The sequence below is a fragment of the Cricetulus griseus genome, chromosome 2 (genome assembly GCF_003668045.3).
Source record: "Cricetulus griseus strain 17A/GY chromosome 2, alternate assembly CriGri-PICRH-1.0, whole genome shotgun sequence".
NCBI classification, from domain to species: domain Eukaryota; kingdom Metazoa; phylum Chordata; class Mammalia; order Rodentia; family Cricetidae; genus Cricetulus; species Cricetulus griseus.
The window spans coordinates 64,071,388-64,098,015 of record NC_048595.1 but is presented as its reverse complement, the minus strand read 5'-3'; the positions used below and the strand labels follow the sequence as shown (position 1 = coordinate 64,098,015).

At 36.7% G+C, this 26,628-nt stretch overlaps 1 protein-coding gene across 1 annotated transcript in view; it reads left to right on the top strand.

Annotated features, from left to right (window-relative positions):
* Positions 1 to 26,628, top strand: part of LOC100756343 (coiled-coil domain-containing protein 171) — a 332,880-nt gene that overhangs the window by 241,059 nt on the left and 65,193 nt on the right. The window contains exon 24 of the mRNA XM_035439823.1: positions 11,449 to 11,580. Within this exon, the coding sequence (XP_035295714.1) occupies positions 11,449 to 11,580 (132 nt within the window). The remainder of the gene's footprint in view (positions 1 to 11,448; positions 11,581 to 26,628) is intronic.

Here is a 26,628-nt window from a genome sequence, read left to right as displayed (position 1 = left end):
TGGTTAAGTCTGTCACAGCAATACTTCACTGTCTGATACCAATTTCTTTCTTAGACACTTCCTATTGCTGTGAGATAGACCATGACCACAAAAGCAGCTTGGGGAAGGAAAGAGTTTATTTCAGTGTATATGCCCCAGTCATAGTCCATTATGAAGGGCAGTCAGGGAAAGAACTCAAGGAAGAAACCTGGAAGCAGAAACTTAAGCAGACACCATGGAGGGACATTTCTTACTGGTTTGCTCCTCATGGCTTGTTCAGCTTTTTTTTTTATTTTTATTTTTCCACACAACTCAGGAGCACCTGCCCTGGGTTGGTACCATGTACAGTAATATTCACCCTCCCAGGCAGCCCCTCCCATATTAATCATTAGTCAAGAAAATGCCCTAGAGACTTGTCCATAGGCCAGTCAGGTGGAAGGCATTTTCTCAGTTGAGGTTTTCTCTTCTCAAAAGACTCTAGCTTATGTCAAGTTGACAGAAGCCTAACCAGGATAAACTGGTTAGCCACTATTCTACCCTCAGCCTCTATGAGTCTACACTGCTTCAAATGCCTCACACCATAGAATGCTGTGTGGTATATGTCATCTTGAGTAGCTTACTGCAGTGACTGGAATGTCTTCAAAGCATCTACATCATTGCATACTGCACGATAAGCTTCTTTTTTAAAGCCTGGATGATATTCTGTTGTGTGTATATGACATTTTCTTTTTCATTAATCTGTTGATACAATTTCTGGTTGCTTGAACAGCTTGACTATTGTAAATTGTGCTAAGATGAACATGGCAGTGTAAATATTTCTTAGAGATTCTGACTCCCATCTTTTGATAAATGCTCTGAAGTGGGGTTGTTGGATCTTGTAGTAGTTCTGTTTTTAGTTTTTGAGAAAAAAATATTATTTTCTACAGTGGCAAGCAGAGATATGGTATATCACTGTATCCTTTAAAATTCCTCTTGTCAGTGATACTGAGCACCTCTGCAGATGCCTGTTGGTCATGTTTGTGCCTATTCAAATTGTTGGCCTACTTTTAAATTAGGTTATAAAGTTAGATTTTTTCTTTTTCCATAATGTTTTTTTTGTAGTTTAGAAATTAACCCCTTAAGATATTTCAGGTCTGTAAATATTTTCCACAGGGTATAGATTGCTTTTTCATTCTGTTGATTATTCCTTTAGTTTTGTGCAGAGCTTTTGCACTTTGATGTAATCCAATTTCTCTGCTTCCCTCTCTCTCCCTCCCTCTTTCCCTCCCTCCCTCCCTCCCTCCCTCCTTCCCTCTCTCCCTCTCTCCCTCCCTTCCTCTCTCCCCCCTCTCTCTTTCTGGTTTATCAAGACAGGGTTTCTCTGTGTAGTCCTGAAACTTACTCTGTAGACCAGGCTGGCCTCAAACTCACAGAGATCCGCCTGCCTCTGCCTCCCGAGTGCTGGGATTAAAGGCGTGCACCACCAACGCCTGGCCTCTGTTTTTCTTTTTGATGTCTTTGTTTTTGGTGTCATCTCAATGAAGTTATGACTAATACTGAAATTATTAAGTTCTCTGAGGTTTCTTCTAAGAGAAAAACATTTGATGTCTTTAATATTCTCAAATTTCTTAAGATTAGTTTGTGACTTGATATGATCTCTCTTAGAAAATTGTATATATTAAATGTAATTATATGTGATTATGTAAATTGTATTTATAATATATATTATGTATGTATACAATATATACATTTGAGAAGATTGTATGTCTATTGCTGTTTGGGAATTTTGTGCTTGTGTCTTTTGGGGGCAGTTTGTCTATGGTGCTGTTCTTATTTGTTGTTTCTTTGGTAACTGTCAGTTTATAAGTGAGGTATTGCAGTTTCTTATTGGTATTGTATTGGTATTTTCCCTTTAGCATTGTCAATGTTTGTTTTATAAGTATTTCCATACTAAAGGTATACATCTTGGATGACTAGACTCATATTATGTCCTATGTTATCTCGTCTGAACTTTGACTTACAGTCTATTTTATACAGTATAGTTATTCACATTATTTTGTTTACCATTTGTATATATTTTTCTATTTCTCTATGTTCAGCCTGTGTATGAGCTTAAGTCTAAAGTGAGTCTCTTGTAAATAGTACATGTTTCACAATTAAGCCACTCTGATGGGGAAGTTTAATTCATTTACACATGAAGTCATTAATTATAAGAAAGGATTTGTTAGGTCTGGAGAGATGGCTCAGCAATTCAGAGCACTGGCTGCTCTTCTAGAGGTCCTAAGTTCAATTCCCAATAACCACATCGTGGCTCACAACCATCATAATGACATCTGGTGCCCTCTTCTGGCCTGGGGGCATACATGCAGGCAAAATACTGTGTGTGTGTGTGTGTGTGTGTGTGTGTGTGTGTGTATTAATTTTTTTTAATTTCAAAAGAAAGAATTTGTTATTATATTGTTAATGTTAATTATTTTGTGTAATTCATTTCTATTTTCTCTCTTACTCTCTTTTTCTTGTTTATTTTTACAAGTTTTGATTATTTTTATCTTCTTTTGATTTATTTTTGTGGGTATTATATTAATTGCTTTCCTGTTGCTGTTATAAAACACCATGACCCAGGCAACTTAAAAATTAAGTGTTTTGTTTGTGTTTATAGTTCCAAAGGGTTGGGTCCATGATGGCAGAGCAAAGGCATGGTGGCCAAACAGCTGAGAGCTCACATCTTGAACCACAAACAGGAGGCAGAGATGGCTGACCCAAATGGTTTAAGTCTTTTGAAACCTCAAAGCCAGAGACACATCTCCTCTAATAAAGCCATATTTCCTAACCCTTCCCAAACTGTTCCACCAACTGGGGACCAAGTGTTCAAACATGAGTCTGTGAGGGCCATTCTCAATCAAATCAACACAGATATTTTGTTTGTGGTTACTACTGAATTTACATACAATTGTAGGCCAATGATAACTTTGTGTACAAAAATTCTACACATTTATGTTTCTTCTCTCCATTTTATATTTTTAATATTACAATTAACTCCTACTTATAGGAGTTAAGTAATATTTCTTTGTTATAGTTATTTTAAAGAATTTTCCTTTAGTTAAAAGTTACTTATCTAATACTAGGATGAAATATGGTGCTTTCTATTTGATTATATTTTTTCTTTGCTTATGAGTTTTATACTTTCCTGAGTTATAATATTCTTTTAAAAAATAAAGTTTTCTTTTAGGTTTCCTTATTTTATTTTACCTGAATGAGTATTTTGCCTGCACGTATGTATGCATAGCATGTGCATGTCTACTAATATTTGTGAGCCACCATGTGAGTTCTGGGAACTAAACCCACATTCTCTGTAAAAACAGCAAGTGATTTTAACTGTTGAGCCATCTCTCGAGCCTGTGTTCTCTTGTTTATACTTGAACTTTTAAAAGCACTTCTAAGGGAAGTCTAGTGGTGATGAACTCCCTGAGCTTTTGTTTGTCGGGGGGGGGTGTCTTTGTGTATTTATGATTTTCAAATGATGTTTTTGCCAAGGCTAATATTCTGGGTTAGCATTTTGAAGATAGTATTCTGCTCCCTCATGGCCTGCAAGGTTCAGAATGAAAACTGTGCTGCTAGTTTAACAGACGTTACCTTGTTTATGATAAGTCATTTTTTTTCTTGATGCTTTTAACATTCTCTCTGGCTTTGATGGTTAGTTATAATGTGTTCTGTTGTGAATTTATTTGATCTCATTTTTGTAAAGTGTTTGCCTCCCTTAGTCAGGATGTCTCTTTCCTCCTCCAGACTTGTGAAGTTGTCTACCATTATAACTTTAATATATTTCTCCTTTGTTTTTGATAATTTTATGCTAGTTTGCAGTGAAATATGATCATCACTGCCTCAACTATTATAGTTTTGAAAAAAATTTCAAACTTTTCTAGAACTCTTTCTCCCTAGTCTCTTTGTTGACCCCACATCTCTCTGTCTCTGTCTGTCTGTCTGTCTGTCTGTCTGTCGTCTCTCTCTCTCTCTCTCTCTCTCTCTCTCTCTCTCTCTCACACACACACACACACACACACACACACACACACAAGATAATACTCCATAAGTCCTGTACATTCTCTTCATTTTTTTTCATATGTTCTTCTGAACTTCTCTTGAGTCCATCTATTGGATTTAATTCAGCCATATACCAATTATAGCCTCTCCTTCAATAGTGAAACACAGATAATTCCAGCATTCATTGATAAATACACACCCACAAGAGGTGGTCTTGCACATCCATATAGTTATTCAAATGTGGAGCATCCTTAGAAAACCCGGAGGTTACCTGAAGGTTTGTTAGAAGATTAATATGTGAATTGGTCGGTGGCTCCTTGTGGCATGAAGAAAATGAAAACATACATACTAATGTGAGTGAGCTCATAGGAGTATAGACAGCCAGATGTTTTCAGTGTAATATCACAGGCAAGGACAGTGTAAGAGATGCGCCTTAATGGAGTCGGTTTCAAGAGTCTGTGAATAGGGAGTTCTATTAGGAGGCTGTACCATTAGGCTAGATGAGTGCTGTGAAGACATGGATCAGGTGGTAGGTGGTATCAGAGGAAAAGATACAAAACTTAGCAAATTGGCACATTGGGATAAAAAAGTCTGGGAGTGATGGTATGTGGGATGGGAGGTGTGAGTTAATGAGGGTATCCACCTTTAAGGGGGGAATGAGTTTCACTTTTGAAGTACTTAGTTTAAGGTAATGTGGAATAACCAGCAGGACATGTGTTTTTGAATCTTAGGGGAAATCAGCGCTTGATAAAGGTTTAAGATTGATTAGCATAATATTCTGGCGGAGAAGGAAGGTGGGAGAGCAACTGACAGGAGAACACACCATTGTGGATAAATGAGAGGCTAGAAAACACACTCTGAGAGATTAATTATGCCACTGGAGCTGGAAGTCATTGAGGGATGGAATTCTGCCTCCTGATTTCTATATCCACAACATCCATCACCATCCTGGTACTTAACAGATGTTTTCTGAATGAGTCAAACTTTACCATCATCCAGTCTCTAAACATAACAAAAGCTATTTCCACATTCCACTGTTTGTCTTGATGGTACTGCCATCTATTTTGTTTATTTGATTGCTAAAAATAGCATTTGTGTTTACTTTGCCTAATCAATAGCTAATGGAGAAAGTCAGTGGTGAGCATACCTCTAGGAAAGAGGCATGCTAAGATACAAGTAATGAATGACCAGTTTTACTATGCTGAAGTAAAAGGCACTCTTCTCTATTTAGAGTATACTGAAGAATAAAAGAAAGTCCAGACAGGACCGAAGAAGACATTACACATTGAGGCCTTTAAATGTGATTGTATAATCTTCTCATTAAAGTGTTGATCAGGACATATTATGATGCTTGATTATCTTTTAGACTTGTCTGCCAATGAATTAAAAGAAGTGAAAGACTATAAGATCATTTTTTCCTCATGGAACTGATTGTATTTTAAAAATTGCCTCTAAAAAGCCAGTAATTAGTGGCTCATCAATGATTGTCTACATGTTACTTGTGATCTATGAACTCTTTAGCCTCATTTTTTAATTCTGTTTCCTGAAGATCAGCTGTGAAAGGCATGTAGGTGTTAACATAGCCAGCTTGACATTGACAGCTCTGTCCGTATAGCCTTTTTGTGAGTTGTCATTCATGTTGTTCTGTGTCATTTTGAACTAGCCAAACTAGAAATGGCATGCCAGCAGAGGAGAGATTTAGAACCTTGACAACTAAGGCTAAGACAGTGCAGAGTACCATGCACATATGCTTAGTGGCATTCAGTCTAAAGAAATCTAATTGCATGTGTCTCATTGAAACAATTTATTCTGAGAAAGAAAGTATTTAATTGTGGAGGACCTTAACAATTTGTAAACATATTTATCTGTTCTTAAGTTTGGGTTTTTATGTTTGTTTAAATACTCCAAGGTAATCTGTTTGTAGGAGCACTGTATGGCTGCCTAAAGAGTTTCTGGCTGTCTAGTACCCATATAAAATATAAATGATTAAATTGTCTGACTTTCCATCTTGATAATTTGATCTGAATGTTCAGGTTTCCAGATCTTTAATTGGGATGTGGCTAACTTGCTGGTTTGATTCAAGAGATCAGTTATTTCTGTCTGTAGCTGGGATGTAATTGTACAGCATGGTGGTTGTACTGGGATGTCATTGAATGGTGGTTGTACTGGGATGTCATTGTATGGTGGTTGTACTGGGAAGTTATTGAATGGTGCTTGTGATAGGATATTATTGTATGGTGGATGTACTGAGATGTTATTGTATGGTGGTTGTACTGGGATGTCATTGAATGGTGGTTGTACTGAGATGTTATTGTATGGTGGTTGTGCTGGGATGTTATTGAATGGTGGTTGTACTGAGATGCCATTGTACGTGGTTGTAGCTGTACTGAGGGAAGAATGGAGAGCAAAGGGGGATAAATGAGAATGATTATGGCACACTGAGAAGAATAAGGCTGTTTCATGTTTTCCATTTCTGTTTCTTATTGCAAAACTAATTTTAAACATTAATATATTTTTATTTATAATTTGGTACAGTATATTTTGATATTATTTGTCCTCCCCAACCCTCCCCAGATCCTTCTACCTCCCCACCCATCAAACTTCATGTTCTTTCTCTCTATTAACAAGAAGCCCAACAAACAAAAAAAACACAAATTTTGAAAATCAATACAAGCAAATGAAAAAATCCCCAAAGACAACAAAACAAAATAAAAAACAAAATAAAAAGCATACAAAAACCCATGGACTCTGTTTTGTGTTGGCCAGCTACTACATGGGGCCTTCCCTTGGGGCTAGAACCACCCACAGTTGACTGGGCCCTCCCACATCAATCATTCATCAAGAGAATAGTACACAGGCTTGCCTATATTCAGATTTTATGGAGGGTTTTTTTTTTTTTTTTTCAGTTGAGGTTCCTTCCTCTCAAATGACTCTAGTTTCAATCAAGTGGAATGATAAATAATGAGTTAAGTAATTTTCTAGAAATGACCAACCTTATAGTTGGTAATATCTGGTGTAAATACCTTTGTTGCATTAATACAGAAGTGAAGGAAGTTAGAAAACACATTGGCAGTTTGCATCTAGCAGTTAATCAGAGAAGTGGAACTGGATTAGATCCATGAACCTCATGAGGCTTCTAATCTCACGGATAGAAGCAAATTATTATAATAGTTTAAAAGACATAGTTATGTATAGACAGTTTTTCACGACAATGTTTTGAGTTTTAGAATTATGTTTCTTTCTATCTATTGTGCCTTATGTCTTATCTATTGAAAATACTTGCTTTTTAAAGGCCAACAGTAAGAAAGAAAGTAAATTTCTCTTTCTAAAAATTAAAATTCCAGAGCAGAAATAATGCATCCACTTAATTCTTTTTAAAAAACATACCAAGAAACCTGGTGCTGGAGAGATGGCTCAGCAGGTGAGAGCTCATACAGCTCTTGCAGAGGACCAGGTCAGGAGGCCCTTGTGGGACACTGTATTATGGACTCTGTGGGCACCTATACTTACACATGCACAGACACACAATATACCTATAATTAAAAATAAAAATAAAACAAATCTTTAAAAATATTAGGAATTGTACCATTTTTTAATGTATTATGTAATACATAAAGTACAAAAAATTCACTTCATTAAAATTGAATTAAAATGAATTAAAAATGAATCACTAAACAGTCTGAAGTAGGAAACATCTTATATGCTTTTATCACTGATATCTGTAAGAGTGAAAAGGAATATAGTTGTGATCACAGCACAATCAATGAGATAAACAGAATTCAAGTCTGACTTTTGAAATTATCTATCTATCTATCTATCTATCTATCTATCTATCTATCTATCTATCTATCTTCTAGTTCTTTGAGACAGGGTTTCTCTGTGTAGCCCTGGCTGTCCTGGAACTCACTCTGTAGACTAGGCTGGGCTTGAACTCACAGAGATCCACCTGCTTCTGCCTCCCGAGTGCTGGGATTAAATACATGCACCACCACTTTCTGGTTTGAAATTATAACTTATTCCATGGACATGTGACTATGCCAATTTATTTTAAAATAGGAACTTTTAAAAGTGAACTCCTTTTAGAAAAAAAAGTTTTATTTTTCTAATTTTATTTAAAAAATTAGTAGTTAGGAATTTGTCTTTCTGGAAAAGAATAATTTTATTTTCAGTTGGCAGTGTTTCTAATGAAATGCCACACTCTCTCCTTTGAAAACATCTCTTAGTTACTTTGTTCCCTCAGGAGTGGATCCCGTGGCAGGCGAGAGTCCTCTCTGCTGTTCTGGGAGTCAGTTCCCTGCCTATCCAGAAGTTCACACAGCCTCTGCACTTTTCTCAACAGCCTCTCCTTCATACCCTCCTGTCTTCTCTCCCTCTCTGCCCTCGCGGCAGCTCCTTTTCAGCGTTGGTCTTTCTTTTGCCTGTCCTGGTGTCAGTTATTCATACCCTCTCAGCTTGATGGTTTTACTCTCTTTATCCATTAAGATAAAAGAAATCCTACACAATCCTTTTTCAAGATTTTTTCTAAAAACTTTTCCTACAGCTATTTGAAGAACATTTTTAGACACCTTTCAAAGTTTTAGTATAATTTAAAAGTGGGGAAAAAATCTCTCAGAATTTTAGTGGAACTACTTGTGATGTGGTATCTATGATGTGTCCCTGGCTACTGTCTCTCAGTGGCACCGGCAACTTTCAACAGAGTATTTTTTTTTTTTTTAACTAATTAGAAGTATTTCACATGAAAATTAGGCCAGGCATGATAGCACAGTGCTGGTAGGCCCTCAGGATTGGTGGATCCTATGCATTAAAAGCCAGACTGGGGAACTGAAGGTATCCACATTATAAATGCCAAGAGCCTCGGCTTCTCTCATAGGTGTTGTTAGCAAATGTGGAATATAGCTCTCTGCTCATTGTATGCCAAGCCTTTGTGGGTGCCGGCTAGTGTCTGATGATACCACTTGGTTAGAGACACCCCCATGTTTGCACTGCAGTGGGTTGTACCTGCATTGCATGTCTCCCCCTCTTTGCCCACATTAGCAATCTGCTTTGTACTTTGACATCTAGGAATTCCCTAGTGAATTTTGTCACAGAGAAAAGAGAATTATCAATATCACAGTTAAACTTGACTTTCAAAGCTAATAGTATCTCATTTGGGGGCTCAAATTTAATAAATTTTCTTTGATTCTGGGTGAGTTTTTAAACATCAAACAATGAATTGGCCAGGGTGCTGTAAAATATTTAGATCTATTGACTATGGTTCAGAAGGGTAGAAGGCAAACACTAGTGGTTTGATGTTGATAAATTCTCAGTACCTTAATCCACATTAATGTTTTCTTTTATCTGAGTGATCACTGGTGACAAAAAGGAAGAAAGTGTATATACCAAAGAAATGTACAATCTGCCGCAGTTGTATTTGCAAAATATAGTTTATTTTGTCATGCTAAGTAAGTTCAGTAGCATTTTCATCCTGACAGAAGACTTAGAGATACACCACATGTTGTGAATTAGAACTCCAGGGAGCATGTAATATCCACATTTCTGTGAGACATACCCTGCCATTTTGGAGCATATTTCTGACATTCATTTATTTATAGAAAATCTTGGGACTAGCTTGGGAAACAAGGATTCTTATTTTTACCCATATATTAGCATGGACAATTGAAAATGTCTTTATTTATGGGTGTTTTCTGGTTTAAGGAAAAAAACCTATAGAATATGACAATCTGTGAGATGTTTATATTTCTCATCTAACTGATTTATATGGTAATAAATAATTCTAACAACTTTACAAGTTGCCCAAGTAGAATAGAAAAATAGAGAGTTTATTTTATTTCATTGATTGATTGATTGAATCAGGCTATCTCTGCACAGTCCAGGCTGACCTTCAGCTTGATATGTAGCCCAGGCTGGCCTGGAACTTGGAATTCTCTTGCCTCAGCCTCTGTGTTACTGAGATTACAGGCATGAACTACAATGTTACAGATGAGGTTGTTCAAATAAAGATACATAAATATATTCATTTTGGAAGTTAATCTTAATTTTTACACTTAACACCATTCTTGATGTGTACTTCTTCATAAAAACTATGTCATATGGCTGTTAGTGCGTGTGTGTGTGTGTGTGTGTGTGTGTGTGTGTGTGTGTGTGTGTGTATGTGTGTGTGTGTGACACACAAAGAGAGAGACAGAGACAGAGAGAGCTTTGTGTGCTTGTGTGTGCAAATGAGCACGTGTTTGCACATCGGCAGGGAAGCCAAGAGATTGACATCAGTGTTTTCCTCTATTGCTCCTCCTGTCCCCATTTTTGGGGATAGAATTTCTCACTGAGCCTGGAGCTTGTATTGTTTGAACTTGGTGGCCAGAGAACCCCAGTACTCCACCTGTCCCTACCTCCAGCATATGCCTGGTTTTAACATGGGTTCTGGGCATCTAAACTCAAATCCTTATGCTTGTGTGGTAAGCTCTTTAACCACCGAGCCATCTCCCCAAACCATATAATGTAGTTTTATAGTAATTGTTAAATTTATGATAGCAAATAAAAACGATTTAAAAACCTGCCCAAGCACATGAATAGCTAGAAAATATGTCTGTATTTTCTAGGTGACTGACTCAAAGTGAGAACTTTATCTTAAATGCAAAATAGACTGTAGAATTCATAAAGCTAAATACTGGAATTTCTTTGTATTTGTTACGTGTGGGCTGATTTGTCCAGAAGGTGGCAGTGTGATATCAACTGCCTTCAGTTATTTCCGAATTAGAACTCCATCTGGATGTGCTTGTGTTCTTACCTCTCCAAATACTTAAACTATAGTACAAATGCTACTGATTTTTATTTCAGTTATCTTACTTAGAGGTTTTGTGACCAAGCCGGTTTCTTTGTATTTACTGTTAAGACTTATGTTTAATTAAGTCCTACAATTTTATAAGTCTGAGACGGCTAAACAAACCCCTTACTTGTATATTTTTAAGTATCCTTTTGTGTTGAGTATATTTGTTCTTATTCCAGAGTATGTATAGTGAAGTTTTCCTTTTAAAATCCAGTACCTAGTAACTATTGTGTACAACACACGTGATCTAATATCAGTTAAACACGATTTTAAGAAAGTGATAATAGGGTTGCTGCTTGCTTTTGATTTTGTTACACCCCCCTCCCTTTTCTTTTCCGAGTGGAATGGTGAAAGAATAATTCAAAGCTTCTTGATCAGAAGGCTCCTGCGCCTCTTCTCCCCTCTTCATTCCAAGCAGAAGGATGCTTTTTCTTCTTAACATTCTCCCCCAGCACTCTGAATTAGAGATTTATTTGCAACGAAAAATCAATTAGTCCTAAATTTATTCATGGATTTCAGGTCCAGCGATCAATGCAAGTCCACTCAGTGGGCTCAAGGGGACCCAGTTCATCCCAGTTAATGTGTCTGAAGGGGAATTACCATTGATGCTGTTTTTTTCCCTTTAGGTCAGAGATCAGATCTCGCTGTCACGGACTGCAGCAAGTAGGAATGACTTCACCCTGCAGCTACCCAAACTGCACCTGGAGACCTTTGCAATGGAGGGGCTCAAGGGTGGGCCAGAGGTTGTAGCATGCCAGGTTAGAGTCTAAATAACATTGTTTGCTACTGAAATGTATAGAAAAATAAATTGTACTAACTGGAAGAGAATGAAAGCCTCAAAGTATTGTGAATAATTTAAATGAGATGCAAATAAATGTTTTCTATCGTGTAGCATAAAAACATGTTTCTTTAAAACCAGAATAGCCTATTAAAACAATGCAGAAAAGCATTTCACAGAGAAAAGTTATGTGTTTATGTCAAAGTACAATATTAAAAGAACCACTTTCCTATCAGTGGAAGATGGTAAGATATTAGGCTGTTATCTTTTCAAGCTAATCTCTATTTGTTGTTTTTATTGTTTTAAAATAAGTTATTTCACACAAAAATTTTCAGGAGAGATATCTGAAAAATTTCCATGTTAATTCTAAAATACATCCACATTTTAATTTCAGAAAAACTTAGAGCATAACTGTATTTTGCATAAGGAGCCCTTTACCTCTTAATATTTAGTTTTATTGAGCATTGCACTACAGTGTGCAAACTGAGGCCATTTCATTTTAGAGCTCCAAATATCAATCCATGAAACCTTGGGTAGCTTTAAACTTAATTTGGGAACTTATTGTCAGAATCATTCATTTTCAAATGTTGTAGCTGTCCTGTTCTAGCATGATTGCATTTTTGTGATCATTTTCCTTAAAGTTCATATTACATTGTAAGTTGGAAAAGACAAAATTCAGCACTTAATTTATTTTTCCTTTACTGCCCAAAGCCTTCATTTGAAAATATTCATCAGTATTATGTAAATTATAAGAAGCTTGTTATTACAAAGGAGATCATCCTTACTTAACAATTCTCTAGATTGCAGATATATTTAAAAGCAAAATGTATTTTTTTAAAAACTCACTACTAACATTTAGAAGTTTAATTTTAATTTTGGACAAATGTTAGTTCATATTATCTATGTTAACTTTTGCATGCTCTACACTGTAATTTAACCTGTTCTTAGAGTCTAGGTCATTTTCTGCAAACAAAAATGTTCATTGTTTCTTTATCTAAGAATATAATTATATAACTAGGCATAAAACATTTTTACTTTATTTTATAGGCTTTGCCATTATTTAGGACAAGATTAAATGTGTGGTTTAAATTTTATTATCAATATTTAGAAATTTATTATAGACTGAAATACAATATGTTTTGAAATTTTTCTAGTAAGTGTAAAATAATCCTGTTTTTGACTATCTTGATTCACTCTTACAAGGCTTAATTCTTGTCAAAATTTACAAATAAAGATTTCCCCTGAACTGGATCTTATTGATTTAAAGGAAACATATCCTAGAAATGCTGTTTTGGGGGTAAAAACATTAATCCTCTATGGTTGTGATATATAGGAATAACAACAAAGAAATGCAAAGATTTATAGTTTAATTCTTCCAACAGTTGTACATGTTACCACACACCTAAATGCTCAGGTAAGTTTTCTGTTGATATCCATAGGACATATTGTAGTTTAGTAATATGTGGGTAGTTAGAAGACAATAAAATTGATGATGCTGATGCTGTTGATGGTGACGATGATGGCAGCTTCCGTGTCAGTGAACTTTTCATGTACCAGACCTTGTCAATCCATCCCGTTCTCTAATGTGACTGTCAGACAAGTGGCAGTATCTCCATTTTAAAATTGGAAAACAACAACCACAGCAGGTAATTCTCTTCAGATCGAAGTCTGGTAGATGGCAGAACAAATTTAAGTTTCAAAGTAGCTGACTGTGAGGCTGAAGTGCTCACTCTGAAGCTGAGGAGTTAAATGGTCTGTGTAAATGATAATAGTAAAACCTTAGAAACAGATTTTTATTCCATTTGGAAGGTATTAATTATATATCTGTGTAGGTCATAGTTTATGGTATAATGGAGAAAAATGTACAAATATACTTAACATTCAATAGCCAAAGAAAATGAAAATACACTTTTTAGCTTTTTACAGGAAAATGTGTGTGTTCATGATAACTACACATGTTTAGAATTCAATATTTTAAAACTTTTTAATTGGCACATAATAATTGTGTGTGTCGACGGAGTACAATATTTTCATGCATATATATGCAATATATAGCAGTAGGTAATGATCAAATAAAGGTAATTAGAGGCATGTCATCACCTCAGACATTGCTGTTTGTGTTGGGAACATTAGGAATCCTTGCTTCTAGTAATTTGGAAATACCTGACAAACTGCTATAAACTACACCCACCACACTGTGAGGCAGAGCTCTGGCTCCCATTCCTCTTAGCTTCTCAGGTTCAGCAGTCAGTGTTCTCTACCCACTGAAAACATCTCATTTCGCTTCCATATGTGAATGAGAACATGTAGCTTTGCTTCACTGTGCTCAGCTTGCTTTACTGAACATAATGACCTCCAAGTTCATCCATGTTACCAAAACATTAATCCTCCCTATTTATTATTGACAAGATACCACTTTTTATTGGTTAATAATATTCCAACATGTGTATGTGCTGCATTGTTGATCCATTCATATGTTATAAAACCCTAGGCTGATCCCGCATCTTTACTTTTGTGAACAGTGCTAGAAAAAAAATGAGGGATTTCTGTGAGTTCAAGGCCAGCCTGGTCTCCAGAGTGAGTGCCAGGATAGGCTCCAAAGCTACACAGAGAAACCCTGTCTCAATAACAAACAAACAAAAAAAAACAAAACAAAAAAACAAACAACAAACAAACAAACAAAAAGAGAATACAGGTATGTTTTGGATGTAGAAATGCTAGCTTTTGGTCCCAGTGTCTCTTTTACAAAAGTGGGTTGTACTGATTTTCCAGGCCTGTAATAGCAATGAATGAGGCCGTGAATGGAATGGCAGGAGGAAACAGGCAGGGCCTGGTGACTTCATCCCATCCCTCTGAAGCCCCGTGTGGGTGAGGGAACAACAGGGGCTCACTTCACTACTGTAAGCTGTTTATCTGTTCTGTTTAATAGTTTCTTCAAAAGCTTTAAGTATTTTATCAAGTACAGTCTACTTTAAACTTTCTGTTTACTTTTTATGCCAGGTGATTTTCCAGGGAGGTCATGCCCTCAGTGAAACCTCTTTTCTAAGTGCCTATGGCAAATTTAAAACTGTGTTTTTATATTTCAGTTAATAGCCTTTCAAGTTTTCACTGTAATGCCAAGAAAAATTAAACCAGGCAGACCAAAGCTTTAACTAAAATAGCCAGTGTGAACACAGAGGACTTTGTAATGAAAAACATTCTGTTCATACCATGTAAAGATAATACCTGATTTTTATCTTACCATCCCAAGTATGTTTTAAAAGTAATTTTGATCTGTAATGCTGCTAATACCTAGCAAATATTGACAAGTGGTCAATGAATATTTGTATTTATTACTAATTGATGATAAGAAACAGCTAGACAGTAAACACTCCAGTACCTCACATATGATGTGTTTGCTCTGTGCAAACCTATCAAGCCCTTTTCAGATCCTGTGAATGGCCAGTAATCTTGATTCTGTTCTGCTTTTACTACTCTCTGTCTTAGTGTGATGCCCAGGAGCAACTGGTTCTGATTTACAGAGGACTAAACTAAAGTTGACTGAGATGATGTAAGATATTAACAGACTAGACTTCTAATGAGTAGGGTAACCAAGCCATTCTGCTGTTAACCGTGCCCTTTACTTTCTGCCAATCATGGTTCATTGGCTCGTGTTTGTATTTTAAGATGACACAGAGAAAGAATGAAACTAGGGTTTTTCTATAAAATACAATTTCATCTGTGTAGAAATATGGACAAATAGAAATCCTAAAGAGGGCTAACTAAATATGTTTCGTGACTTGTCTATTTTAGTCTCTTCATCTCTAAAAAGAAGAGTAGCGGTTCCCAGCTCAGCACTGGTAGAATGATTAAATGGGCTCATCCACTCCATCTATTGGGTAGTAACAGATACATTGTAAATACTGAGTTTTTGTTAGAGCTCCACAAGCATGAAGGCTTTAAGAGGTGGGGAACTTAGCCTCCTTGTTGATGGCTTCAGCCTCAGAACTCCGAGCAGAGGAGGCTCACAGTACATATGGTTGAAAGGAATTTTTAGACGCTTGGCAGGGTCACCCAGGACTAGGCTTCTGTGACAGCTCCTCACACTCCTGAGGGACTTGGTGCTCATTTCTTACATCTAGCTGAGAGTCTTCCAATCTCTCAAAATAAAGTGTTTTAAGACTTGGTGCATAATAACTGTACCCTTGGAAATGTGGTGTATTTCATAAACATGTTTTTGAGTACTTCATTAGAGAGTCTTCATTTGAAACCACTTATTTATAAAGATTTTAGAACAATACAGCCTTCCCCATGAGTGCAGTAATCCTGTAATGTTGTAACAGGCCTTGTTCACCCTGGTTTTGTTCTACAGTCCACTCATGACTTACATAATTTTTACATCTATATTTGTTATTAGGTTTATCAATTTCTTTGAGCTATTTTTTTGTATTGCTGTTGATAAGTCATAAGGAACATTCTGAAGGAAATATTTTAACTTTTTCTTTGAAGAAGGGTGAAATAAATGGTAGGGGAACCTAAACTGTCTGAGAATAAAAACACCAGCAATCAAGTGTAGTAGACTTTTCTCAGCACTATTAGTGCTCCAGCCTTCTATTGCTCTGCAAGGAACTTCTACATTTTTGGCATTCTTAGAAATTAAGAGATGTTAGGCAATGTCATTTATAAGACTGTACCATCTTGATATTTTCCTCTTCCTGTCATCCCATCTGCATACATGAATTTTCAGAGAACTATTACCTTTTTAAACATGAAAATGAGCCACTTTGAGTGAAAAATCTTGTTAAAAAATAATAAGCACTACTTTTTAAAATAAAAAGAATATATTTGATTAAAAAATGTTATTACTCTGGTTCATTAGTTTTATAACATATTGTAATATTATGACAGTATCATATGCCTTGGTACATGGTGACATTTGTCTCAAATAATGTAACTTGCCAGAAAACTTACTAATATTAAAAATTGAATTTTTTAAAAATTATGAAAGCAGCACATGATCGACAAAAAAAAACATACCCCCAGTAAGTCTAAAAGATAATTAAGATTGCCTAAAATTTGGCATCCAGACAGCCAGAGCTAACCTTTATATATCTTTCTTGTATTTTTAGTCATAAATACAAGCTCATAAGCAAGTATCATTTACTTATAATGCATTTCCATATGTAAATAGTAACGAGGCCATACATACTGTTTTGTAAGTATTATTTTTAACCCGGTAACACAAGGTTATCTTTTTTGTTTGGGAGCATCAGTTTTACAAAATAACATGCTACCCTTCTTCCCATAGTTTCTGTGCTTTATTTCAAATGATTTGTCTTTTCCTCCATTGATGAAATGTAGTCTTGAACACCCGTAGCCAGAAACTGTCTGGTAAAAGCTGCTAAGTTTGTGCTTTAAGAAATATTTAATGCATGTGATATTTCACATCTCACTGTATGTGTTGTTGTTCGGGTCAGAAGTTTGACCCACCATCCCCAACCCCATCGGGACTTGTCGTCCCTCCTTGACTTTTGAAAGGAACAAGATGACACATGAGGGCAAAGAGTGGAATTGCAGTGACTTTGCTGCGGTTCTGCAGGCCCCCCATAGTTCCATGCTTGTTGTGCTCACACATGCTGATTTGTGTCATCTGTGGGGACAGTCTGGTACCAGTGACCTGAACTAACACTGTAGAATCTGCTAGGAATGTTTTAAGATGGGTATGACTTATGAAGTAATCTTTTCAATTTTGTAATTTCATTTCTTAAGGAAAACGTACTTGGAAGATAGTAAAACCTTAGCAGAGTTGGTATTAAGGGACATTTGAAGAGGCTACGTGCCCCTGCAATCGAGCTGGCTTGGCCTTCCTTAAACACAGGCTGCATGTAGCAGGGATTTTTATTACTTTATACAACCACTGTCCTTTTCATGGAACACAGCTTTATCCTTATTTGGAAAGAATAAACGTGGGTTATCATTCTCCGGGTGCCAGCAGTGCATCTGGGCTTTGGTCCCACAGTCACCATTTCCCAGAGCTCTTAGTGCTTCCTTCTTCCGGCGCATCAGTTTTTTCTTCTGTGAAATGGATTCCCATTCTGGTGCATTTCGGGATGACTGTGAGAAGCAAATGGCATGTCTGAAATGGTTTTCTTTAATATTTGGTTCATGTTTCTGGGCCAGGTATAAGATGCCTTGGTGTCCAGCTGTGGTTAAGATGCTCTCATCAGATACAAGCAAACAAACCAGGTTCTGCAGAAGTTGGAAGCTGTGAGGCTGCAGGTTTCTGTTTATCGCCGAATGTGCTAAAACATCATGTTGACGAGAATGATAGTTTCTTAATAGATGGCATTTGAAAAGGATAAAAATCTTTTAATTTTCTAAGGAGCGAGGCATCAAGGTATTAGAAAGAACACGTGGAGAGTCAGAGCAACTGGTCTTAAGTCCTGGCTCTGTTAACTTCACCACCTTGGCAAGTCCATCCGAATCAGCGAGCTTCCGCTCCACCTCTGGAAGGGTGAAGAAGCCTGTCTTGCTTTGGCTGTCAGGTCTGTAGGAAGCTGGATGAACGATGTGCCTGTGAGGTGCTTTCCAGTGCCATATGGGCAGAGCTTTGCTGGACTGGGCTGTGAAAGGTCTGGGGTCAGAAATAGTGATCTAAGTACATTGAGAATATTTTAGTGATTTGACTCTTGGCAGTTTTTGATTGAGGATGTGTTCTCATATGCCTTCAAAAGAATAAAATATTTTGCAGTGTTTCATTCCAGTGTAGGCTAAAGTCATTGCCAAGACATAGCTGGGGGATGCTCACCATACACTTCTATCTTAATTATGAGATTTTCAGCCATTATTGCTTTTTTTTTATTTTCCTTTAACCCCCCTTTGTTACTGTTATGTGCATTATTTACCTTTTTTTCTTCATATTCCAACTCTGTGGAATGGTGGCAATATTTGCTTGTGTGTAAAATATTTTGATATGCACTTAGCAAAAAAGAAAAATCACAAAACAAAAAGTAAAGATTTTTTTTATGTTACACTTTTCAGTTGTAGGTGGCCCTAATAGAAAAACCAATGTATGATACAATTATTGTCATTAATGTAAAAAGGCAAAAATAAATCCTAAACTTGATCTTTTCTCCTTTTTTTTTCTTATTTTTGAAGCCAATTTTAAGCACAAGTGTAACCTTGCTAGCTAACACCTTTTGTGTCTTATTATTAAGAGATGGGAGCCTGTGAGCACTTGAACTTTCAAGTGCTACAGCCAGAATTGCTATTCATTTTATCTTCCTGTTTGATGGACTGCCTAGGTGAAGACCTGGAACGGGAAGGGTTATCTGCAAATTGAGTGAGTTTATTATGGCTTAGTGATTTGCTGATTGATTTCATTTGCTGTCAGTTAAGGCTCTCTTAATGTCAGTTTTCTTTGCATAATGCCTTGAAATAAAGACTGATGAAGTTCTTCAGATTGATGGCGCTTATATAAACTGACCCTGATTTGCCCTATTCTCCATGACAATTTAAGTGACAGCAGTTAGAGGAAAATACAGCAATGAATATGCAACTTAAGGATTAAGGGAGGTGCAGTAAATCACTCGGTCTAAAACTCCATACAAAAGTCATTTCTTTCAGTGATTCCACAGATGCTTTAAGTTTTCTGAAGTAGGTTTTCAACCTTAAATGGATTTTAACATGCTATCATATGTATGCATGCATTTGAATTGAAGAGGAAAACTAAATGTGATCCCAAATCTTCTCACAGTGGTAAACCTTCTCTTCACTTGTTGAACGTGGAGTTGCCAGATTCGTAGCTTAAATATTTATTTTGAATACACACATGAAAGAGAATAAAATGAGAGCGGAGGGCTCAGTTGCTAAAGTGCTTGCAAGAGGATCCCAAGTTTGATCCTCATCATCCACATAAAACAGCTGGGCTCCGAGAGACGTATTTGTGTTTTTTTAATTAATTAAAATTTCATTCATATTACATACTGAGCACAGTTTCCCCTCCATCCTCTCCTACCATTTCCCTCCCCTGCCTCCCATCTGCCTCCCTCCCCATCCACTCCTCCTCTGTCTCCATTCAGAAAGGGCAAGTCTCCCATGGCTATCAACAAAGCCTGGCACATCCAGTTGAAGCAGGACCAAGTTCCTTCCCCTGCCTGCATCAAGACTGGGCAAGGCAACCCAGCAACTTGTAAACATACCACTGGGGAGACAGAAGTAAATGGATCCCCGAGCCTCCACATGCTTAAGCACCCACACACATAAAAAGAATAAAGAATAAAATGGACCTTTATCTTATGCTGTAAGCAAACCAACTCAAAACAATCTCATTAAACTTTAAAACCCCTAGAAGAAAAGTTTCAGAAAAAAGGAGAAAAGCTCAACATTAGCTCAGGTAGTTATGTTTTGAGAATGTACCCAAAGCATAGACAACAGCAGTAAAAATACGGACTTTATCAAAGAAAAAGGCTCCCTAGGGGCTGAAGAGATGGCTCAATGGTTAAGAGCATTTACTGCTCTTGAAGAGGACCCTGGGGTTCAGTTCCCAGCACCTACATGACAGCTCACAGCTACCTGTAACTCCAGTTACAGGGGATCTGATTCCCTTTTCTGATCTTCAGAGGCACACACCTGGTGCACATACACACATGCATACATACATACATTCATACGTGCATCTAAACACTCATGTATATATAAAATAAATATTAAAAAATATACTTTTTGACAATTTCATCCAAATATATGATGTATTTTAATAATATCTACCATCATTTCTTCCCTTTACCCTCTGTACATTCTTGTTATATAACTAACATATAGCTGAGACCATTGCTTCTTCTACAACCTTCTTGTGTCAATCTCTGTGCTGTGATGGATTCTTGAAATGATTTTAAATGAGAACAGATGTATTTTGGGTAGCTGTTGGTAGACTGCTTGCCTCACAAGTACAAACCTTCAAGTTCTATATAGAGTACCATATGAACCAGGTGTGGTGGCACAGGCACCCGGGAGTTGGACACAGGAGAATTAGCAGTTTGAGGTCATCTCTGGCTACTTACTGTGTTTCAGGCCAGCTAGAGAGATACACGAGACTGAGATACTGTCTCAAAAATTTTGTCTTGGAGTATTGATAGTTATAAAGAAATACTTTGTATGGTGATGCCATGTGCTTCCTGTGGTGTGGCTTCAGAGGTTACATGTGTCTGCAAGTCTCTCTTTTAGTGTTAAGATTCTTCATTATGTCTAGGTATTGTAACTCTGATTTATCCATCATAAAGCATCCTATTAGGTATTTCATCTAAATGTGTTTAGAAGCCATTGGCCATAGTTGTTTAGAACTAGCTTTCACTAAAGGTTATAAAATTCTGATAGTGAAATTCTAGAATTTCCTTCTAGGGAGGACTTTGTCTCAATTTTCTTTTTTACCATGAGATGACACAAATGATGAATTACTAAATAAATCCTTAAAAAAATTCTGTAAAGAAATCTAATCAGCAAATGCAATGGAAGAAAAAAATTACAAACCTGCATATAAGACATTAATGTTCAAAGTATAAAAGAAACTCATAGAATAGTGTAGCACAAGACCTGATAACCCAACTTAAAAACATCTAAAAAACTGAATGGGCATTTCCCCAGAGAACACATACTGTGGCTAATAGATGTATGAAGAATTGTTCAGTATCTCTAATAACCAGAGGAATAAAAATCAAACCACAATGACCTATTCCTCACAACTTTCAAGATGACTATTATCAAAACGTCAGAATTGATTAGGAATAAAGGAAGACATCTCAACAGAATAAAGGCTATATACAACAGCCAGGGAATTATCATTAAACAAAATGGGGGGGACCTCAAAGTATTTCTATTAAATCAGGAGCAAGACAAAGATGTCTAGTTTTTCTGCTCATATTTACTGTAATCTGAAAGTCTTAGATACAGCAACAGGACAAGAGATGGAAACAGGGATGCAAATAGGAAAGGAAGAAATAAAAGTATCTTTATATGTAGATGATATGATATGATTTGATGAAGACCAAAAGGCTTCACCAGAAAACACTTCTGAGAAACAATTTTAGCAAAGTGACACAATAGAAAGTTAACATATGAAAAATCAAATAGCCTTCCTGAATACTAATATCATGCACACCGAGGAAGAAATTGGGGGAAAAATTGTGTTCAAAATTGCTTCAAAATTTCCTTGGAATAAACTTAACTAAGGCAGTGAAAAGACCTCACAATAAAAGATTTAAAATGCTGAAGACACTAGAACATGGAAAGGCTTCCATTTTCATGGACTAGAAGCATTGTGTAAATGTTTGCCATATAAATGCAATTTCCAGATGGAGTGTAGTCTCCATCAAAATTCCAGTGGTATTAATGGGTGTGATGGCACACCTATAATCCCTGAATAATGGAAGAAAATATTTTCTAGTTACATACCAACCAGACTAATATCTTCAGAAAACTAAACAACAAAAAACCCCCCAAACAATTCAATAAATTGGCCAATGAAGTGAACAGTGCTGAAAAAATGAAATACAAGTGGCCAGTGAATATTTGTTTAACTTCATTAGCAACCAGAGAAATGCAAATTAAAACTAAGTTGAGATTTCACCTTACAAGAGTCAGAATGGCAGTCACGAGGAAAACATTTTACAGTCTGGGAGATGAGTTGTGAAATGCAAGCACAATGCATGGTAAAAGCCAGGCATGGTGACACATGCTTGTAATCCCCATAGTGGAGAGAAAAGAGGGTCCCGGGGCTAGTTGGCCAGCAGACCTAACCAATTTCTGAGCTCTAGACCAATGGAGCCCTTGTCTCAAAAACTGCTTTTTTGAAGTGACACCGAAGGCTGACCGGTGGCTTCCACATGGTACACACACACATGAGCATATCCACAGGCACACACATGATTCATTTAATTTAAAAGTAAAAATAAAAATATTTTAATAATTGTCTTCTTAATAACTTATTTTAAAAATAACAAAACACATATAAACTTGAAGAACTAAACAGTACTGGACAGTGACTCCTTTCAGTTTTAGAAAACAGGAATTGGACATGAACAAATCTAGGTGGAAGTTGAGATGACTCAATGCTTGTTTTCCACCTTTCCTAGTCCCTGTCCTATTCCCAGGGTCTGTGCTGGAGTACAGCACAGGATAACACACTGCTAGGCTCTAAAGTGAGGTAGATGAGTTTGCTATGGAGACTTGCAGAATGTGCTCCTTGCTGCACCCTGAGCCTTTTGGGGGATCACTTGAACTTCCCCCTTCTTGTCTCTTATGAAAAATGGCCCTTGTGTGGGAATCATGTGCTGTATAGCTCAGGTTGTTCCTTAATTAGTGATCATCCCATCCTAGTCTCCCAAATTCTGGGATTTCAGGCATGCACCCCAGGCTGTTTTACAGGAGTACTCCTTCACTTATTTTGATTGGTTATATTCATTACCACATTAATTGGCAGTTAGGCACATTTCTTTATATATATATATATATATATATATATATATATATATATATAATGTGTGTGTGTGTATGCATGTATAGATGTCTATATGTTTGCTATTTGTTTTGAGTAGCATTAAGAAACATTTTTCACTTTTTGTTTTACACAGTGTATTTTGATCATATTCCTTTCCTCTCCAACTCCTCACACATCCTCCCCCACCTTCCCACCAGCCATCATCACATTCACATTCTCTGTCTCTCTCACTTTTTGTTAAAAAAAAAACAACAAAAATGTAACACACCAAGTCCAGTTTGTGTTGACCAAATACTGCTGGGCACTAAGTCTGCCCTCGAGTGTGGTCAATATAGCAGTGGTTAGTCTGTTGAAGAATACTGACTTTCCCTCTCCTCCATGCAGGGATTTTGTCTGGCTTGAGCTTGGTCTTGTGCATTCTTACAGACACTGTGAGTTCATATACTCATCTACCCTGTTGTGTGTGGAAACAATGACTTTCTCTTCCACTTAGATCCCCAAACCTTGAGTGGAGGGATGCCTATTTAGGACAGAGTATTCTGAGAGTTCTTATTTTTGGCATATTGACCAATGTGGGATTCTGAGGGTTGAGTGATTCACTAATCTGTGAATATAACAGTAAGTAATTAGGAGTCATTACTATGTCCATTTAGCAGATTAACAGTAGTAAGTTTTTCCCCTAGAGCCTTTATTTAGCCAACAGGCTCTTGGGTACATTGACAGTCTTAGGTTCCATCTCATGTAGTATACCTTAAATCCATAGAAAAAGTGACTGGTCACACCCATAACATTCATGCCACTATTTCCAGGCAGAATTCATAGCTGGATGAGACTACTGATTCCTTTTCTCCTCTGGCAGTATTCATAGCACCTTCTAGGACAATTAAAAGCTTGTCAATAGGATTGCAATTTCCAGTTCAGTACAAGCTAGATTTATCCATGTTCTGTGACTCATAAGGGATAAGTTAACACTAAAGGCCTTTTGAACAAGCTTTATGGAAACTACTACAGAAGGTGTGTGTGTGTGTGTGTGTGTGTGTGTGTGTGTGTGTGTATGTGTAGTTTCAGTGGACTTACCTTTTAAAGGGGAGGGGACAATATTCCAACTAGATGACCAAAAATTACTCAATACCAGAAATGGGCTACCTCTTTTTTAGTTGTTGGCTAATGGGACTCCATAGAACTCTCAAACATTATAAGCTTTTGACAGTATTATTGGTTACAGTCCAAAACTTGGTGGTAAGACCATACTTGTTGATATATAGCACATTTAAAACTAGATAAATATCATGCCAGATATTTAATCATGAATTATGAAATGATTTATTATAATCTTTTGCTTAATATATGGATTTACATATACCTCAATGAAACACACTCCTATAAAATGATTATGTATATCAAGTCCAAATGATATATTTTGTTTTAAGACAAGAATTACTTTCATCACTCAGGCCTACAACCTCACAACAAAAATTATAAATGTCAGACACCCTCAAAACTATATAGGCAAAATATCTGAAAAACTATACTACATAAAATGTGATAATAAAGATCCTTGAATTAGTCATTCTCAGATTTTACTCCAAAACTAATGCTGGCCAGGTTTCCATGTTTTTATTGAGAATGCTATCTCCTGATGGTGATGTTATTTACTATGTGGAATATTCTCATGCTCCTAAATTCTGAGAAGCCTTGAACGATGGAGCACATTGGCTGTAAGGACTTTGGGTGAGGCATCATAGGAAGAGAACTTGGACTACACAGGCTCTACACAGTGACACATTGCTGTTTCAGTCTCCATTGAACTACAGTGTTCTTGGTGGTAACTTAAACTTTTCCATCCTATGCACCATGAGCTTACATGGGATTTCATAGCAACCTTTCTGTGTTTTTCTTTCATAGTGTACAGAAAGTAAATGTGTTGCTTTAGTTGGGGATCAGAAATACCTTAGAACCAATATGTCCTTACAACAAAATGGTCATGTATTAAATATATTTCTAGAAGAAAAGGATTTTGAAATTCATAGGAGTCTAGGTAAGGGGTTTCTCTCAGACCACAGATGACTTAAAGCTAGCTGCATCAGTGAAAATCCTACCACAGCATGAATGGCGAATCACAAAAGCTGATTGTTTGGAGAGTCCTGAACCCCCAGCAACCATCACTTTGAGGAGGGGCCTTGCAAGCCTTGTAAGTTTCAGGAACTTTGTGATCATTATAGGTTTCATTTACTTCTCAATTCTTCTCCGTCTCCCCTCTTATCTAAAGGAGTAGCGTCTATGCTTGCTGGTCTCTTTATTATGTATATCTGCCTTCACCCCAAATCTTCATGAGCCTCCATCCTTCCATTGATGTCTTGCTTCACGATTAACTCACAAAGTCTTCTCTCATTACTGAGTGAAACAGCCTTCCTTCTCCTTTTACATTGTGCTGCTCTCACACCAAATTACTTTCGTATAGAGTGATAATCTCTGCTTATTGTATGTCTCACAAGGGTGCCCAGGTTAGCAAGGCTTTGGCTGACTTAAAGCACTCTATTTTTAGCACCCAGAACATAATGGGTATGCAAAGATTGTGTACAGGTAGAGATTATACATGCTATCACACAAAACAGGCTGCGTTCAGGTTTGTGTGTGCTTTTTTTTTTTTTTTTTTTTTTTTTTTTTTTTTTTTAGTGTAATCAGGGAATGTCCTTGTGAGTGAGTAATGTAAACCATCCCACCCAGGTGTATGTTACTTAGTAAGAGTTGAAGAACAATGTATATGACCACCAAGGAACAGACTTTCAGTTGTCAAAAGTTTGTGTGACATCTCCATATATCACCATGGTGTGTTATGGTTTTGACATATGAACAAGGTTTAACTACCTGAATTTCACATCACACCATTACAATGGAATAAAACTTCTTTTACATGCTTTTACAGTGTGCCTTATTCACATCAATGGAATCCCCAAAAACTTTAATAATCTCCGTTGTAAAATGCCTAATGCTATCAAAATATGGCAGGTGCTTAAAAATGGTGATTATTTTGAGAGCTAAAGTAATAAAGTGACATTTCTTCATTACACATTGCAATTCTGTGTTATCCACTAGCTTCATCATTCTCAGCTGATCACGTTCTATTTGCAACACACTAATAAGCACACTGGCAACCTATACCTTATCTATATAATAAGCATTTTGTAGATACCTAAAGTTGAAGTTCCCAAAGCAAGGTAATTTATTATGACTGTTGTGTTGCAGCTGTAGCTGCTATTGATCTGGCAGTATCTTCCGAGAAAAATACTACTCTGAATTTTTCCAAGATTATTGATGCTTTTCATGGTTTTGTGTCCATATGCAAGGTTCCTAATAGGAACTTTCCCCCAGTCTTCAATTATTCTTCAGTCATTCCTCTGTACTCATGTAGGAATCCAACATATGATTTCTTCTCTATTTGTCCCTTTAGTACTCCATTATGTTAACCTCCAGCACAATAAGAACAGTAATCATCATCAATCTAGCATCTGCACTTAGCCTTAAAATTGACCTTGATTCAATTCTGATTGAAAA